This window comes from Fundulus heteroclitus, chromosome 13 (genome assembly GCF_011125445.2).
Source record: "Fundulus heteroclitus isolate FHET01 chromosome 13, MU-UCD_Fhet_4.1, whole genome shotgun sequence".
NCBI classification, from domain to species: domain Eukaryota; kingdom Metazoa; phylum Chordata; class Actinopteri; order Cyprinodontiformes; family Fundulidae; genus Fundulus; species Fundulus heteroclitus.
The window spans coordinates 12,618,600-12,635,844 of record NC_046373.1 but is presented as its reverse complement, the minus strand read 5'-3'; the positions used below and the strand labels follow the sequence as shown (position 1 = coordinate 12,635,844).

The 17,245-nt window shown below is 40.8% G+C and overlaps 1 protein-coding gene across 3 annotated transcripts in view; it reads left to right on the top strand.

Annotated features, from left to right (window-relative positions):
• The window catches only part of pum1 (pumilio RNA-binding family member 1), a 68,366-nt gene that overhangs the window by 17,149 nt on the left and 33,972 nt on the right, over nt 1-17,245 (top strand). Inside the window, exons 4-14 of one of the 3 annotated variants that reach the window (XM_036145079.1) lie at nt 610-678; nt 2,615-2,717; nt 6,037-6,230; nt 6,367-6,539; nt 6,637-6,901; nt 6,984-7,077; nt 9,607-9,705; nt 9,832-9,974; nt 10,953-11,091; nt 11,246-11,380; nt 12,397-12,696. In XM_036145079.1, coding sequence (XP_036000972.1) covers nt 610-678; nt 2,615-2,717; nt 6,037-6,230; nt 6,367-6,539; nt 6,637-6,901; nt 6,984-7,077; nt 9,607-9,705; nt 9,832-9,974; nt 10,953-11,091; nt 11,246-11,380; nt 12,397-12,696 — 1,714 coding nt within the window. Of the gene's footprint in view, nt 1-609; nt 688-2,611; nt 2,718-6,036; nt 6,231-6,366; nt 6,540-6,636; nt 6,902-6,983; nt 7,078-9,606; nt 9,706-9,831; nt 9,975-10,952; nt 11,092-11,245; nt 11,381-12,396; nt 12,697-17,245 lie in introns of all 3 variants that reach the window. The other 2 variants (XM_036145077.1, XM_036145078.1) reach the window with 2 other exon arrangements.

Genomic DNA, 17,245 nt, shown 5'->3' with positions numbered 1-17,245 from the left:
ATTTTTAATGCGAGGAATAAAGCAAATTTATTGGACCAACATCAGAGATGGAATCTGCATTTCAGACCCTGATGTGAGTCGCAATTAATTTGCCAAAACTAAAGACTTGGTAAAAAAAGCTGCCTTATGAACATCTATAATACATGCATGCTAAATTTAGTTGAATTTGTATTGCAAGCAAAAGAAAGATGTTGTAGCCTTTTTTCAGCTAGCTGACTAGCAGTGCACAGCAGCCTGCTGCTTCATCACATTAGAAGAAAGTTGATTTCAGGAATGCAAAGTCTTTTCTCTTAGTATCAGTCGGCTTGACTCACTGCTGCAAAAGTCAAATTATACCACAGGAATTAAAGCAAATTAACCTGTTTAAGAACTGCTATTATTGATGTTTTATTCATATATATGTTATTTATATATATATTATGTTTTATTCATGAAATGGGTCTGATTCAAACAACCGTTTGAAGCATTAGGTATGCTTTCTGCCTCAGCTGGCAATTATTAGGGCAGTCAGTCATCAGCGGCTTAATTACAGTCTAGGTTGTATTATTAAGTATGAGAAGTGCACATTTACGTTGTTTTCATGACTCTGGGGCTTTTTTTGACATTCAGGTGCGGTCCATGGACGAGTTGAACCATGATTTTCAGGCTCTGGCTTTGGAGGGACGAGCTATGGGAGAGGTGAGCATTGTGAGTTAGAAGGACATTCGTAATTTCATAATTAAGAAAGCATTTAAGCTAAGCAGGTACAGCCATTTGATTTATAAATGAGGATAAAAATGGTTGGTTTTACAGCTATAGTTGGTAATCCTGTTCAGAAACACTTCTTTGTTTTACTGGCTAAAATCGTCCTTCCATCCTGAAAGTAGTAGATGTATAATCAGAAAAAAGAGGTTTTAAAAAAATCGTTCACTGTGGGAGCTGCAGGCCTGTAAAAACTCTAACCAGTCTCTGCTGTACGGTCTAAAGGGCATGGATTGATCATTGTTCCTGCTCTCACCCATTGAACATTATATGCTCACCCCCCTCTGTCATCATCTTATCTAATGATTGTCCCACATGCCAATCATTCTGACACACTCACGTAAACGTAACACCAGTGTCCGTGCTCTTTCCTTCTGAGTTTCCATTTGCTGGCTGCGCATGCTCACTTGTAGTGTTTATGTATCCGGTTAGCTTAGCGGCTACGTTAGCGGTTAGCTTTTCATTGTAGCTCCACTGCTCTCACTGTAGATTTTGAACATGGCTGAGAGTCACAAGACAGGGTTCCCACGGGTCCTTGAAATCCTTGAAAGTTTGTGAATCTGAAAAAATAAATTCAAGGCCCTTGAAAGTTCTTGAAAACAGCCAAAAAACACCTTGTCCTTGAAAGTCCTTTAATTTTTTTGTGGGGTTGAAAGTTCACACGGATGACGACTCGTGTCATTATTTTACCACCACACAATCTTTTAAAATTGTGTTGATTCCGCAGACTTTTAATTTGCAAAAGTGCAAATGAGAGGAAGAGGAAGGCCTCAGTAGAAAGAAATAAGACCACAGTGGATTTGGTAGATTTTTTTTTCATGCTGTTCCCCCTGAAGTGCAGAAGAGCGAGGTAAGACGGTCTTCTGCAGTTAATCAAAAAGGGACTTGGGGGAAACATCCGGAAAAACGGACTTCCTGGTGATTCCTGGTGATTTAAAGTCTATAACCAGTTTTAGTGTATTTAAAAAACAAACAAAACTCTGGTTATGCCAAAAACAGAACTGTAATAGTTTTTCGTGTTTCTATATATTACTGTATGTTTTTAGATATTGTCAATATTATGTTGTGCTATTTTAAATGCCTATTAGTTTAACTTTTAGTGGCACTTTTTTAAAAAGCCCATCTAGGGACAAGTGCTGCGAATTAGCAGTAGCTATTGCACTATGATGCCAACATGGGACTGCTGTCATGCTCAGTTTGTCTATGTTGATGTGTGTCTGTCCCTATCAAATAAACTTTGAAATGAAATGAAATGAAAATCGCTGACTGTACCTTTGACAGTGTTGAATGCATTTTCTGAACGTAAGCGTATCTCATGTAAGCAATCAAACAGATAAGAGAATAAAAATTAAGATTTAAGCTATTCATTAATTGGTGGACATTGTTCTATTAGGATAACAGCGTTTATTAAGGATTTGCCGTTGTTAAACGTAATGTGAGCTATAAAAACACTTTTATTGGTTACAAACATAAAACATTCCTTGTTCTCCTTTAAACGGAGCATGTTTCTGCTTAGTTTTGCTATCTTGAGGTACTTAAGAATATTTGTCAGATGTACAGATCACAAAATTTCTCAAATTATCAGTTTAATGAAATGTAACATAGATTTGATAACTGAGAAAGATCAATGAGCCGCTGATCAAATACGGGAATCCAAATACTTTGTCATGAAAACTTTGAGCCCTGCTTGTTTGATTGCTGTTCTTACTTCATTTCCCATAATACGGAAATTCATCCAGGAAAACCTCTCTGGATTTCTTTGACTCCTACAGCCCCTCTGGCTGCTGGCAGAGTGCTTCCTGTAAATGTGACCATATTTTTAACGTTAAAAATGTAGTGTTTACATCTGTTGTTTCTCCTGTCTCTACAGCAGCTCCTAACTGGGAAGAAGTTCTGGGAGACGGATGACTCTGGGAAGGATGGACCAAAAGGGATCTTCTTGGACCAGTGGAGGGACAGTGCGTGGGGGGCCTCAGGTATGAAGCAGTCTGGTTGTCTTTGGAAGAAGAGAAGCCTGCGGTTAAAGCAGAGGGACTGTGTAATATCCAGAAAGCACCTCTGACAGGGTTTATTTTTAGGCTCCTGTCTGAATCAAAAGCAGATTTCAAAGGGAAGTCAAACCAAATCCTGCTGCTTCCCTTCGCCTCAGCGTAGTTATTTCTGTAGACATGACTAAAGAGTTTTCAGATTCCTTTTGAAGCTCTGTGACACCACACCAGAAAACATCCTCATTTAAAATGTTCCTGCAGGTTTTTACCAGTAGGCCGTATGCTTTTGGAGCTCCTCTGAAGGTATTTGCAGGATGACCGTGTTTATGTTGATACTTTTTGAAAACTTTATACGAAAATCACGCAGATACCGCTGAAATTACTACATTCGGACAAAATGATCCCACGCCCTAATAACAGCATATTAGTAGATGCCCTGTTTAAACAGATTTAACAGATCAATGCATGCTTTGCATTGGTCTGGACATGGGGAATTTTTTTTTTTGCGTTCCCTCGCAAAGGTTTTTGCGGTCCCTAGAGGTATGGCTGATTTATTTGTTGTGGTCTCTTGTCATTCACACACAACAATAAACCAAGAGAGCTGACGTGAGTTTTGAAACAGCAAAGCTTTGTCTTAAGTGGAAGATCAAACGTGCATCTACACAGCACCGCGTTCACAGACCAGTGTGATGCATTCGCAAGCATCAGAAAGCTATGGTGCATTCAGGAGAATGGGACATTAGATTTTTCAGAATAAAAAGCTAGCAGATGTGCATAATCAAAAAATAACAGAAATGCAATTATAGAGCATTTAGTATTGTAAGAAAGCCCACACTGTTTCTGGATAGACACATTATTGTTTGAGTTAAGTTCTGTTCTGTTTTATGCCTCTTTCCTTGTAAATTTGAAATGTCCCATGCTCCTGAATGCATTGATATGGAGGAGTTTAAATTCCTTTTTTGCAATTTTTTTAAAAAGCAATCGGTTTGTCTTTTGCTTAAGGACATATTAAAATGCATTTATACGCAGAAAATAATTATATCGTGGTGCAGTAAACATACAGATAGAAATTCATCAAAAATTTGTTCTTACTGAGAATAATTTGTAGCGGCTTTCATATCCAATTATTTGAAGTGCGTGGTCATGTGGCCCTCCAATGGTCGTGCTGAAAAAATTTGGCCCTCTTTATCATGGAAGTTGTCCATCCCTGCTTTAGAGGATTTGCAGCTACGCCAAACTCTTTCCATTTTAGGATAATAATAATTGATAATGGAAGGAACAGAAAGAGTCAAATCTCTGGATTTACTGCTCTGTCAGCCATCACCTATGGTCCTGACATACAGATCATGACCGACACATAGTGATGAAGCTTCTTGAAGCCCTGAGGCTTTCCATCCATCATTGTGGAGGACTGACTCTGACACACGACAGATAAGATCTGGAATTACGTTATTGTTTTTAAAATCAAGTTGCTAAATGCCTTCGCTCATTGATAATCTGGGTAGCCACTGTGACAGAGGCTAGCCTGGCCAGCTGACTACACCGTACACACTGCACATCAGTCTGGTTAGGAGCTGGTAGGGCCCGATTTCTAAGGCGGGACTAACACAGTCAGTGTCAACAGCTTAGAACCAATCGGATAACTATGAATGTGACGCATAAAATAAATACACAAAAATACAGCAAATAAATGTAAGCAGTAATTATGAGACATAAATGGAAATATCTCTTTAAATTGGCTCATTTATTCCTTTTTTTTAAATAAAATAGTCAACTTTACTAATTACTTAGTTTTTAAATTTATTTCTGTCTATGTTTTAATATTTTTGGCTGTTTTATTCTTCCTTTCTATATATTTACTCCATTTATTTCTTCAACTATTTATTTATGACTCCTTTTTCCATTTCTGTGTGCATTTCAGCCTCATTATGCAAATGAGGAGGGGACCGGTCAAAAAGGACTTAAATAAATGGAGTAAAAATATAAAAAGGAAGAATAAAGCAGACAATAATATTAAAACATAGACAGAAATAAATACATTTAAAAACTAAGTAATTAATAGGGTTGACAATTATAATGAAAAATAAATAAATGAGGTGAATATTAAAAAGTGGAATAAATAAATCAGCTAATTAAGAAATATCTACAGTTATCTCTCTTTGTGTAATTTAATTACTGCTTACATTTATTTATTTGCTGTATTTATTGTGCATTTATTTCATGCTTATTTATTGAGTATTGATTTATTTCTGTGTTTATTTCTATTTTTATTTTTAGTTATGTCAGAGTCATTCCTCTGTAACTCCTGAGCTTCTGCATCAGCCTGCTTAATTTGATTTCTGGTGCCATCAAGTGGACAATAAATGTAAAACACGATGATTATGACATTATTTTATTATCGTCTAAGGCTTTAAATTGAATAAATAATTGAATTGTGTTTGTGTGCTGCCAATAAGGAAATTCTGAATATGGTCTCAGCGTGATCTTAGTTTACCTTTTGTGACACGATGTCTGGATCCAAGAGAAAATGCAAACAAATGGCAAACAGGCGAACCAGTTCCTGGATCAGTCGAGACGCGCCTCACAAAAAAAAAAAGTGTGTTTTCTTTTGTAAGGCTTTATAGAAGATGGGGTCTGAGATGCTGGAGCTCAGAGACTGACAGGAACTTTATGATGACATAATAGAAACGGGGGGGGGGGGGGGAAGCAAATTGTATGAAAATGTATTATAATAATAATCCAGCAGTATGGTTTGCTCATAGGGCTGAGTTTCATCTAGGATGAGCCGATTCGATACGATTCTCAATATAGCTCAGCTTGATTTGATTTGACTCCAATATCGACATTTATTACTTTCAAATTAATGCTCAAAGTCATTCAATCAATAAAACCAGCCAAATATTATATTTATGTTCTATTTATTGAACACTGATATGTTAACAGGAATATTAATTGGTTCAATGCATTTAACTTATCGCAGAAACCAAAAATGTGCCCAAACGTCAGATTTTTAGAGACGAAGGCGCTTCTCAAATCCTGTCGGCCGTTACGCTAATTCAACTCACTTGCACTTTCTCGCTGTGAAGAGTAATGACTTGCGGTTATAGCGCCCCCCTAGAGGTTGGGAGGTATATTGTTATTGAAAGCCAGAATTTCGATATTAAATCGTTTTTTTTTTTTTAAATTGATATTAATCTTTGTATTGATTTTTCTGCACAGCCCTATTTGCTCATATCATGGAGCCTCAGTGAAACTTCTCTCCTCCTGCACCCTGTATTAATCCTTTATCCCCGTCTCTTTCTGACAGACCACTCCGTGTCTCAGCCCATCATGGTGTCCCGTCGGCCAGGCCAGGGCTTTCACGGCGGAGGTGAAGTCGGGGTGGGTTCGGTGATGTCACCGCGGTCTGAAAGCGGGGGGCTGGGCGTCAGCATGGTGGAGTACGTCCTGTCGTCCTCACCGGCTGATAAGCTGGATCCTTGCCTCAGAAAAGGACCATATGTAAGTCGCTTTTGATCAGCGGCGTCGCGCCACGACCTTCGCTCTCTTCCGCCTCTAACGAGCGTATCCTGCTGCTGCCGTTTTGTTTTGGCTGTGTTCACTGTCGCCTTGTGCCTTTTCTGTTTTCACGACGAAGGGACAGAGGGACGGAGAGGTGGAGGAAGAGAAGAGGGAGAAGCCGAAGACGACGTTCGAGGGAGAGAAACTGAAAGAGTTGACAGAAAGCGATAGCGATGTGATCAACGACGTCATCAACCCAAACGGGCTGCCGGTGCAGAACGGCCTGGACGTCGACGTGAAGGAGTTTGGGTAAGACGAGCGGCGTGGCGTCTCCTCAGAGAAACGGCCGCCAGTCAGACGCCCCGCACGCCAAAGCTGACCCCGCGTCTTTCTCTCACGCCTGCAGTCGCCCCCCTGGCAACATGCCCCCACCTGGGCCCGAGAGCGACCTGCTGGGCGGTCCCGGAGGGGTGGGAGCCGAAGGCCTGACCCCTCTGGGGGGCGGTGGAGGCCCCAAACCTCCCGACGATTTCTCCGGGGTGGATCAAGGTGGCGTCACAATGGACGCCATGGAGTCTGTGATGGAGCCGCTCCAGTTTGACTACAACCCTCAGATGCCCATGGACTCTGCACCCACTGTGGGTCTGTTTGATTACACTAACCAGCAGCAGGTAACGACACAAAGCACAACGTATCGATGCCGACGGCTGTCTAAGCGCCTCACATGGCTCTAAAATATGATTTATTTAACAGCTTTTTCAGAGAAACAACGCTCTAGCTGTGCAGCAGCTAACAGCAGCTCAGCAGCAGCAGTACGCACTGGCAGCTGCTCAGCAGCCTCACATCGGTAAGTCATTTCACTTAATTCAGACTCAAATTGCTCTTTTTTTCACAGCTTAATTTGGGATTTATATAAACGCGCTAAATGCATTTCATCCAAGACTGTTGTACGCTTTTATTGAAGAAGCTTGTGTCTACCGAGGTTCTCTTTTTCCGAATGCAATATTGCGTTGTAATTTTAAAAGCCCCACATGTTGCTCCAGTGCAGCGGTAACAGAAATGTAGTGAACTGTTTTAGAAGATCTGCCGTTCAGTACTACAATAATCCAGCCGAGTTTTGATAAATCCATAAATTGTCAAATAAAAAAATAAATAAAATGCACCTTTTTGTGTTTTCGGAAATGGAGCAAAGGTTCACTTTATATAATCTGTGTTTTAAGGAATGTCTGTTCAGCGTAGGGTTATCCAATACAGGTTTCATCACTCAAAGTCAAGTTCAGCTGCAGTCCTACCGTAATAAAAACTGTGATGTAGCCCTTTAAATCATTAGCAGCTAACCACTAGTTGTGCAGCTCTCGCTGTGCTCTGGGTGTCGTTGGTCAGTCCAGCAATGGTTGTTTTCTTTCTCTGAATCCCAAAACGCCGTCGCACAGACTGTTTAGAAGCAGCCGTGGCTCCTTCTGAGCTTTCGTAGCGAGCGGTGTCAGGAGCAATGCCATCAGACTCATAGACATCATATACGTAGACGCCTCGTCGGGCGGGTTCTGCCTATGCTGCGGATGCGTCAGAGCGTCCGCCATGTTGAATGTAGCAAATCTGCAGTTAGTCTGAGTCACTTAAACAGTATCAGGAGGGAGTTTAATCTCAGAACATACTTTATATTCGTAATATTTTTATTTTTGTAATATTAGAAGTTTATTTACGTATCCCTTTGGCTTCATTCTCCTGACTTTATACTCGTAAAGAATAAAAATAATTAAAAGAATCTAACCTGGCCCTATTACTCGAGAACAGTCACAGTTCTGCAAACTGTGACTGTTCTGGAAATGTTCCCCCTTAATTTTCATAATATGACGTTTTTCTCATAATATTACCACTTTTGTCTTTTTTTACTTTATTTATATATATATATATATATATATATATATATATATATATATATATATATATATATATATAAAAAAAATACAACAGTTCTGTTGTTCACTACAACAGAACTTAACTTCTTTCTGCCACATACAATATGGCGGAGACGTTGACGTAAGAACTAGCGCCCAACGAGGCGTCTACGTATATGATGTCTATGGTCAGACTGCCACAGGAAGCAGGAAGTACTCCCCCCACTCTGCTGTAGGTGGGGCGGTTTCATGCTTCACCTGCTTGTACTTCACCAGGCGAAGTCTTGTGCTGATAGCAGCTAGAAAAGGTTTTTGCCAGACTGACTTTAATTTGACAAGAAATGTTCAAGCATAACAAGTAATTTCCCCCTGGGATGAATAAAGTATGTCTGAGTCTGAGTCTGATTTCACAGCATTTCAAATTCAGGTGGAGCTTTGTGTTCAAAGTTTGAAAACGTTCCAATGCAGCGTGCGGGTTTGTCGAATTTTGAGAGCAGCTGTCTGATGTTGGGTTAAAGGGTCGGAACAAGAGCTGTTGTCATAAAGAGGAATCACTAAAAATCCTAATTTTGCAAAGCCATCGTTTGACGTCTCGTGTTGTTTCAAACTGTGTTGTATCTCTCTGTCTTAGTTTTATTCTAACCTCCCCGTGCACAAGGCTTGAATGATGTGGCGAACATATTGATAAGCTAATTGGGGATTGTAATTAGGGCTTGTAATTAGGATTGTAATAACAATACATATTGACTGATAAACGTATATCGATGATAGAAAAAAAAAAAGGGTCAAAAAAAGTTCAATAGAATAACAGTTTTTCTTCCTTTTAAAAATAATCGTCTTTATCGTTATTGCAACCATACATTACAATGAAAGCGTTCTCTGGGAGCAACCTGGGGTTAAGGGTCCTGCTCAGGGGCTCAGAGTGGCAGTCTGTGGGAGTTGAACCCAAAACCTCCAGGACACAAGCACAAAGCTGTAACCTAGGCCACCACTCCCCCTAGAAAATATTGAAAAACAGCCAAAAAACATAGATAAAAAAGCCAGGTAGATTAATATTACAATCATTACATCCTCCCAACCAATCACAACGCAGACCCAGGTAGCTCTGTCACCAAGCTCCGCCCCCTTCAAAGAGTTCAGAGAGCACCAGTTTTGGTAAAAAGTTGGTTAAATAAAGGTTTAAGTTTGAATTCAGTGTTTGTGTCTGTATCTAAAAATAGGTCGCTAAACAAAAGCATAAAATGGCCAGTGTTGTACTTAAAATATATGGTTTGAATTTGTTGATAATCACCAATATCGATCCAATATGATTTCTATTTTATCGATATGCTTTTTTTCCCTATATCGTCCAGCCCTAATTGTGATAAATATATTTGCGTCAAAGGTCCGAAGCTGCTTTGAATGCTTCTGCAGTCCTAAAAGTGATGGAGGTGCGTTTACGCTACATCTCTGCTCACTCTGTCATTTCTCTGCTTTAGGTCTTGCCCCAGCATTTGTGCCCAACCCTTACATCATCAGCGCCGCTCCTCCAGGGACGGACCCCTACGCCGCAGGACTCGCAGCAGCAGCTACTCTCGGTAAGACGCGGATCATCACACCTTCCTCCAGCCAAGAGGCGGTGGGCTTGGTGGGAACAGTTTGATGTTTGTTGTTCTAAGCAGAGACACTGGTAACCTTCCTGCTGCCCCGTCTCTCTGCTTTAGGCCCTGCCGTGATGCCGCCCCAGTACTACGGTGTGACGCCCTGGGGGGTCTATCCTGCCAACCTTTTCCAGCAGCAGGCCGCAGCAGCCAACAATTCAGCCAATCAGCAGGCGGCAGGACAGGGTCAGCAGAACCAGCAGCAGGTCAGCAAACCGAGAGATGCCTCTGTCACGGCTCCTGTATAGTGATTAAAAGTTTTCCATGCCTGCAAAATTGTTTTTTTTTTTACTCCCTGTTCTGGCTCCTTATTGTTTTTTCTTTTAAACAAAATAGTCCCATTTTGTTTTGAAGTTTTAGAAATTTGATTCCACATTCGTAACAGGACGAGCTTTTTGTTTCTTATTTATTTTTTGAGGTCTGATCTTGGTGGAGCTTTTAGTATCTTGTAGCAAATAGGGCTGAACGATTTTGGAAAATAATCTTATTGCAATTTTTTATCTTAATATTGCGATTTAATGCGATATTAAATCCCCCCACAGTTTTATTTGTCATGTCTTTTTAAACGTATACAAAACAACAAATCAATTTGTTTCCTCGCCGTGCGGATTAGTTGCTAAAACACCCACAGCATCTAAACTCAGAGCAGAAATGATTGCGTTCTGCGTACAAAATATTTCAACCAAAATAGCAATTTTTACTTTTCTCTGCATTAACCACAACCAACAAAAATGGCCTCTAAATAAAGACATTTGTAAACAAGGACTATTTAAAATAAGAACTTTCAATGTTTCTATTAATCAGAATATTATTCAAGAGAACAGCTTTTATTTCATCTGGACATCGATCCTCGTTGAACATTAAGTGCAACCAACAAGCAAGTCTATGTGTTAAACTGATTGACCTGAACTTAATGCTATGTATGATTATATAAACTCTAAAACAAGTAAAGTTAGATTATCTCACTGCAGCAACTCTCTTCCCTTCCATGTGGAGCAAACCCACTTTAAACATTTTACCGACACCTAAAGGACGCGTCTAATTCACTAATTGTTACATAGCCAAAAATTGCAGACCTCTGCGATTTGGAAATTGCGTTTTTTAAAATCGCGATTATATTGAAAATGCGATTAATTGTTCAGCCCTAGTAGCAAATCTAACGTTTTATCTTTGGTTTTGTGAAGGTGATGCGAGCTGGAGGAAACCAGCGTCCGCTGACGCCCAGCCAGGGTCAGCAGGGCCAGCAGAACGATCAGCTGGTCGCTGCGGCGGCGGTAAACTCAGCGCTCGCTTTTGGCCAGGGCTTAGCAGCAGGCGTCCCTGGTTAGTACAACATTTCTCATTTTATTGCTGCAGAAACAGGCCTTGCAGCTTTTACCCTTACAGTACTATGTTCACAGAAATGGTCATTGGGGAGCTTCTCTCCATCCGTACAAACAAAAGAGCCGTTCTTACTATGCCGTTGTTTCTTTCCTAGGGTACCCGGTCTTGGCACCAGCAGCTTACTATGACCAGACCGGAGCTCTGGTGGTCAACACTGGAGCCCGGAGTGGCCCTGTCCGCCTGATGGCCCCTGCCTCTGTCATCATATCACCCTCTGCAGCGCAAGCTGGTAAGGCAGCGTTTTACCTTAAGGCTGACTTATACTTGGTGTAACTCAGCAGGTCTGTGATCTGTGAGGATGATGCACTTACCCATAGAGGCGCTGTACACGTTTGTACTTGAAGTGGACGTAGGTGCAAAAACACAGGGAGGCAGTGCTCGACATAACCAGTGGAAAAGCAGCTAACAAGAAACATTTGACACCTAAAACGGATGTGAGTGGTAAAGTGAAGAATCGTGAAGAATAGTTTGTGTGTTGATGGCAGCTAAAACAGAAATAACGGAGGGTCAGAGACGTAGAAGAAGACGTGGTGATCACTTGTTACTAACAGGAAGAGATGAAGATGGAGAATACAGCCTGTCTGCAAAGACCATAGGGATCATTTGTTAATGAAATGTTTAAAAAACTGAAATACAGTTTGCTTTATTAAATAAAAGCTGATGGCTTCACTTACTGTGGTACAACTGTGTTGGTTTAGACTTGATTCTCGCCGCAAGTGGTGGAAACAAACCAAAATCCTTGTTTGTACCCATAAACTTGGCCAATAAACTCACGCCTTAAGTACAGCAGTAATTTGTGTATGCTGTTTCCAGTCACAGAATAAAGGCTAGCGACAAAGCGGTTAATAAAGTCGTGCCGTTTGATATCAGTACAGCTGAACTTGCTCAGCGACGGCTCCTTTGAGTTCCTGCATTTTGAATGAAACTTGCAAACTTGGAGGTGCAGGACCTCTGTTGTGTCACTTATGATGCACAGATGCCTGCACCCTGATGATGATGATGATGATGATGATGATTACAAGCATGTTGTGAACGTCTAACTAAACCTGAGGTTAGAGAGAAGAGATTATAAGGCTTTATTGTCTGGTGCCTTATCAGATTAGTGCAAAAGGTTTCCATAAGGCATTGCTGTTTGGCTACAACATGCTTTGGTGTCTTTTGATGCATCTGGAGCACTAATTCACTTTTTATTTGTTGTTGCATCACTTGGTCTTCTGATTGTACCTTTCTCCTTTCCTCTTCCAGTTGCCGCTGCAGCAGCTTCAGCCGGTGGTGCCAACGGGGGTCTGGGCGGAGGAGCCAACGGTCCGTTTCGTGCCATGACGTCCCAGCAGCCTCAGCAGCAGGGCGGCCCCGGTGGAGCTCTTGGAGGAAGCTCCTTTTATGGGTCCTCGTCCCTCAGCTCCTCCTCTCAGAGCTCCTCTCTCTTCTCACAGGGCTCAGGGCAGCCTGGGCCGGGGTCGGCCTCGCTGGGCTTTAGCCAACCTGGCTCATCCTCTCTCGGTGCCACGCTGGGAGCCACGCTGGGAGGCTTTGGCACTGCAGGTGAGGATAAATTGTCTACGTTTACTCACTCGCTAAAGTATTCTTGCAGCTTGAACTTTTTTTTCCATGTTTTGCCACCAATTTAAGTGTATTTTGTTAGGTTTTTATATAATAAACCAACACAAAGTAGTAAATAATTGAGATTGAAGGCCAAAATGTATGTTTTTTTTTGTTTTTTTTTTATTTGATAAAGATTCAAAATGTGAAAAGTTGTTGGTGAATTTATATTTAATCCCCATTACTCTGATGCCCCTAAATAAAAGTGTACTGGCTGCCAGTTGTTTTCAAATAATGTCAAACAATTAAAAATGTTCAATCTGTCGATTATTATACTGAAAGTATCTGTAGTCAGGGTTCCTGCGGATCATTAAAAAGTCTTAAAAGGCATTGAATTCTGTAACTTAAAACTAAGGCCTTAATTGGCATTAAAATGTCTTAAATCAGTCTTTCTTAGGTCTTAAAATTGTTACCAGGTCATAAATAGGATTTTATTTTTGTAATCCTTACCAAACAGTGAAATAATTGATACAATTATATATTTTTTAAATTTACCAAACGGCTCCATGTAACCATTACTGGTTCCGTCCCGATAGCGGAACCAATAAAAACTGTTGCGGCCGGACCATAGCTGTGAAAAAGAGTTGGCACTGACTTATAGTTTATTTTAGTAGGGAACAAAACAAAGTTTGTGAATTCAGTTCAGTAGTTGTTAAAAAAATATATCTGTAATTTGTGTGTTTTTTAGCTTTCTTGCTATATGGAATGTTTTTCAAAATCTTTAACATGTCTACTGGGCCAGAAAGTAATGGTTTATGTTAAAATAATCATTTGGGTAAAGTTGTTGCAACCAGGTTTATCTTGTTTATCGTGAAGTTGGTCTTAACTTTTTATTTCAAGTGGCATTAAAAAGTCTTAAAAAGTCTTGAATTTAACTTGCCTTACGCTGTAGGAACCCTGGTAGTGCAGGCAGGTTTCTTAATAACTCCTGTTTATCGGCACTTATTTTAGAGCCCAGATAAGCAACTTTACTTTCAGAAACAAGCTAAAAAAAACGCAACCCGCATAAGCAACTTTAGAAAAAATAAGCCCAAAGTCACAGGAAATAAGCAGATTTGGCAACAGTAAGCGCGGGACTGTTTTGCTACAGTCGCAGGCGTTCTTGGAACTACGGAAAGCGCAGAGGGTAAAATAAAAATACAGTCCGGAGAGCGCTGCGGCAAGCAAAAACATTAAGGCAATTAATGCACATCAAAAAAATGGTCGACGTTATGGTCTAACAAAGTTAAAACTGACAGCCCTAATAAATAGATTGTTGCTGTGTCTAACCTTAAGTTCAGTGTAAAGTTTTTCTACAAGCCATAGGAACACCTGGGAGGAGGCGCCCTGGTTAGACTGATCCGAAAAGCTAAATATATGTACTTAAAATACATATACATAACTTAAAATGGCACATCGCCCTGAATACGCCATCCCAAAAGCGAAACACGGTAGTGGTAGCATTATGCTGTGGATATGCTTCTCCTTACTAGGCACAGGGAAGTGGGTCAGAGGTGATTAAAGGAGGGAGTTTGCTAAAAGCAGATCAATCCTGGGAGAAAACCGACTGAGACGGTCAGAGCCGGGGTTCGAACCGGCAACCCACTGGTTACAGGACGAACGCCTTAGCAGTTTATGGTTTTATAGTCTTTATGTTGACATGGTAGAAATTACAGCTGAATGATTTTGGAAAATAATCTAATTAGGCCCGAGCAGCTAAGCGCTGCGAAGGCCTATTGTATCTGTGTTGTTTCTTATTAGGCCCGAGCAGCGAAGCGCTGCGAAGGCCTATTGTTTCTGTGTTGTTTCTTATTATTATTATTATTATTATTAGGCCCGAGCAGCGAAGCGCTGCGAAGGCCTATTGTTTCTGTGTTGTTTCTTATTATTATTATTATTATTATTTTTATTCTGCCCCCCTAAAGAGGGGCCTTTTTGGGGGCTTTATCATATTCAAAAACTCACCAAACTTTGCAGATGCATGGTGACTGTTTAAAAATTTTGTATTTTAAGGTCGTCACAAAAATCTAAAGAAAAATGCCTCAACGGCGCCACCTAGAAATTTTCAAAGGACCCTTTGCTATTCACTTACTTCATCGTAGATTAATGAAATTTTGTACAGTTGTAGATCTAAGCAAGACGCTCAGAATTTACAATAAACGTCATAGTGCAAATATCACAGGAAGTCGGCCATTTTAGATTGAAGGTCGTAATTTTACCTCATTTTTGACGTTTACAGCATTGGTATTTGATCGAACTCGTCCTAGGGATTTCGAGCGAGCGACTTGAAACTCGGTCAGTCTGATCATAAGGCATGGCCAATTAAAAGTTATCAAAACGGTGAGTTTTTGAGCATGTTGAAGGGGCGTTAGCAGGGGTCAAAGTTCACCTACTCGCCACAAAACAGAAAACTGTTATATCTCCTACACAGAAACACACAGAGGCACCAAACTTTCTGTAATTGATCATCATCGGGTCTTCTACAATATCCAATAGTCAAATGATGACATCACTTAGGCCACGCCCCCTGACAACAGGAAAAACTGTTATATCTCCTACACAGAAACACACAGAGGCACCAAACTTTCTGTGATTGATCATCATCGGGTCTTCTACAATATCCAATGGTCAAATGATGACATCACTTAGGCCACGCCCCCTGACAATAGGAAAAACTGTTATATCTCCTACACAGAAACACACAGAGGCACCAAACTTTCTGTGATTGATCATCATCGGGTCTTCTACAATATCCAATAGTCAAATGATGACATCACTTAGGCCACGCCCCCTGACAACAGGAAAAACTGCTATATCTCCTACACAGAAACACACAAAGGCACCAAACTTTCTGTGATTGATCATCATCGGGTCTTCTACAGTATCCAATGGTCAAATGATGACATCACTTAGGCCACGCCCCCTGACAAGGTCAAATGATGACATCACTTAGGCCACGCCCCCTGACAATAGGAAAAACTGTTATATCTCCTACACAGAAACACACAGAGGCACCAAACTTTCTGTGATTGATCATCATCGGGTCTTCTACAATATCCAATAGTCAAATGATGACATCACTTAGGCCACGCCCCCTGACAACAGGAAAAACTGCTATATCTCCTACACAGAAACACACAAAGGCACCAAACTTTCTGTGATTGATCATCATCGGGTCTTCTACAGTATCCAATGGTCAAATGATGACATCACTTAGGCCACGCCCCCTGACAACAGGAAAAACTGTTTTATCTCCTACACAGAAACACACAGAGGCACCAAACTTTCTGTGATTGATCATCATCGGGTCTTCTACTATATCCAATAGTCAAATGATGACATCACTTAGGCCACGCCCCCTGACAACAGGAAAAACTGTTATATCTCCTACACAGAAACACACAGAGGCACCAAACTTTCTGTGATTGATCATCATCGGGTCTTCTACAATATCCAATGGACAAATGATGACATCACTTAGACCACGCCCCCTGACAACAGGAAAAACTGCTATATCTCCTACACAGAAACACACAGAGGCACCAAACTTTCTGTGATTGATCATCATCGGGTCTTCTACAATATCCAATGGTCAAATGATGACATCACTTAGGCCACGCCCCCTGACAACAGGAAAAACTGCTATATCTCCTACACAGAAACACACAGAGGCACCAAACTTTCTGTGATTGATCATCATCGGGTCTTCTACAATATCCAATGGTCAAATGATGACATCACTTAGGCCACGCCCCCTGACAACAGGAAGTGTCATGTTTTATTGTTAGCAGTCGCTATGTTACCCCTCTGAGCTAATCAACATGAAACTGTGTCCACAGACATGTTGCTGTGTTGTGGATTCCAGGCCCAACTGGATTCCATGTAGCAGTGCGGCATGGTGGCGTGGCGAAGTCACCTGAAACGCCGCTGCCATATGTCCAGACTTCCATAGGGTATTGACAAATTTATTAAAAAGTAACTTAAAATTACCTTAAAAGGACAACATTTTTAAAAGTCAAAAGGCTTATTTGATGCTTTGAGAACATCTCTTCTATTCGGGTACAAAATCAACTGGATTCGATGGAGCAGGGCGGCGTAGTGGCGTGGCAAAGTCACCTGAAACGCCGCTGCCATATGTCCAGACTTCCATAGGATATTGACAAATTTAATAAAAAGTAACTTAAAATTACCTTAAAAGGACAACATTTTTAAAAGTCAAAAGGCTTATTTAATGCTTTGAGAACATCTCTTCTATTCGGCTACAAAACCAACCAAAACAGGATGATCTTTTAAGCTATAAGACCATTTTTAAGATGTCAATACATAGATTTTAAGCTGGTGGGTCGCCACTGCCTCCGGTGGCCAAATGCATCGCTGCATCAACTGATCTGCACCAGTTTAATCTTGTCATGGCAAAATTATTTTTTCTCTTCATGTGTGGCCCTAATACTCCATCGTAAGAACACCCCTGTCGTTACCGCGGGTCCTGGGGAAAAAAAAAACGCTTCTCCTG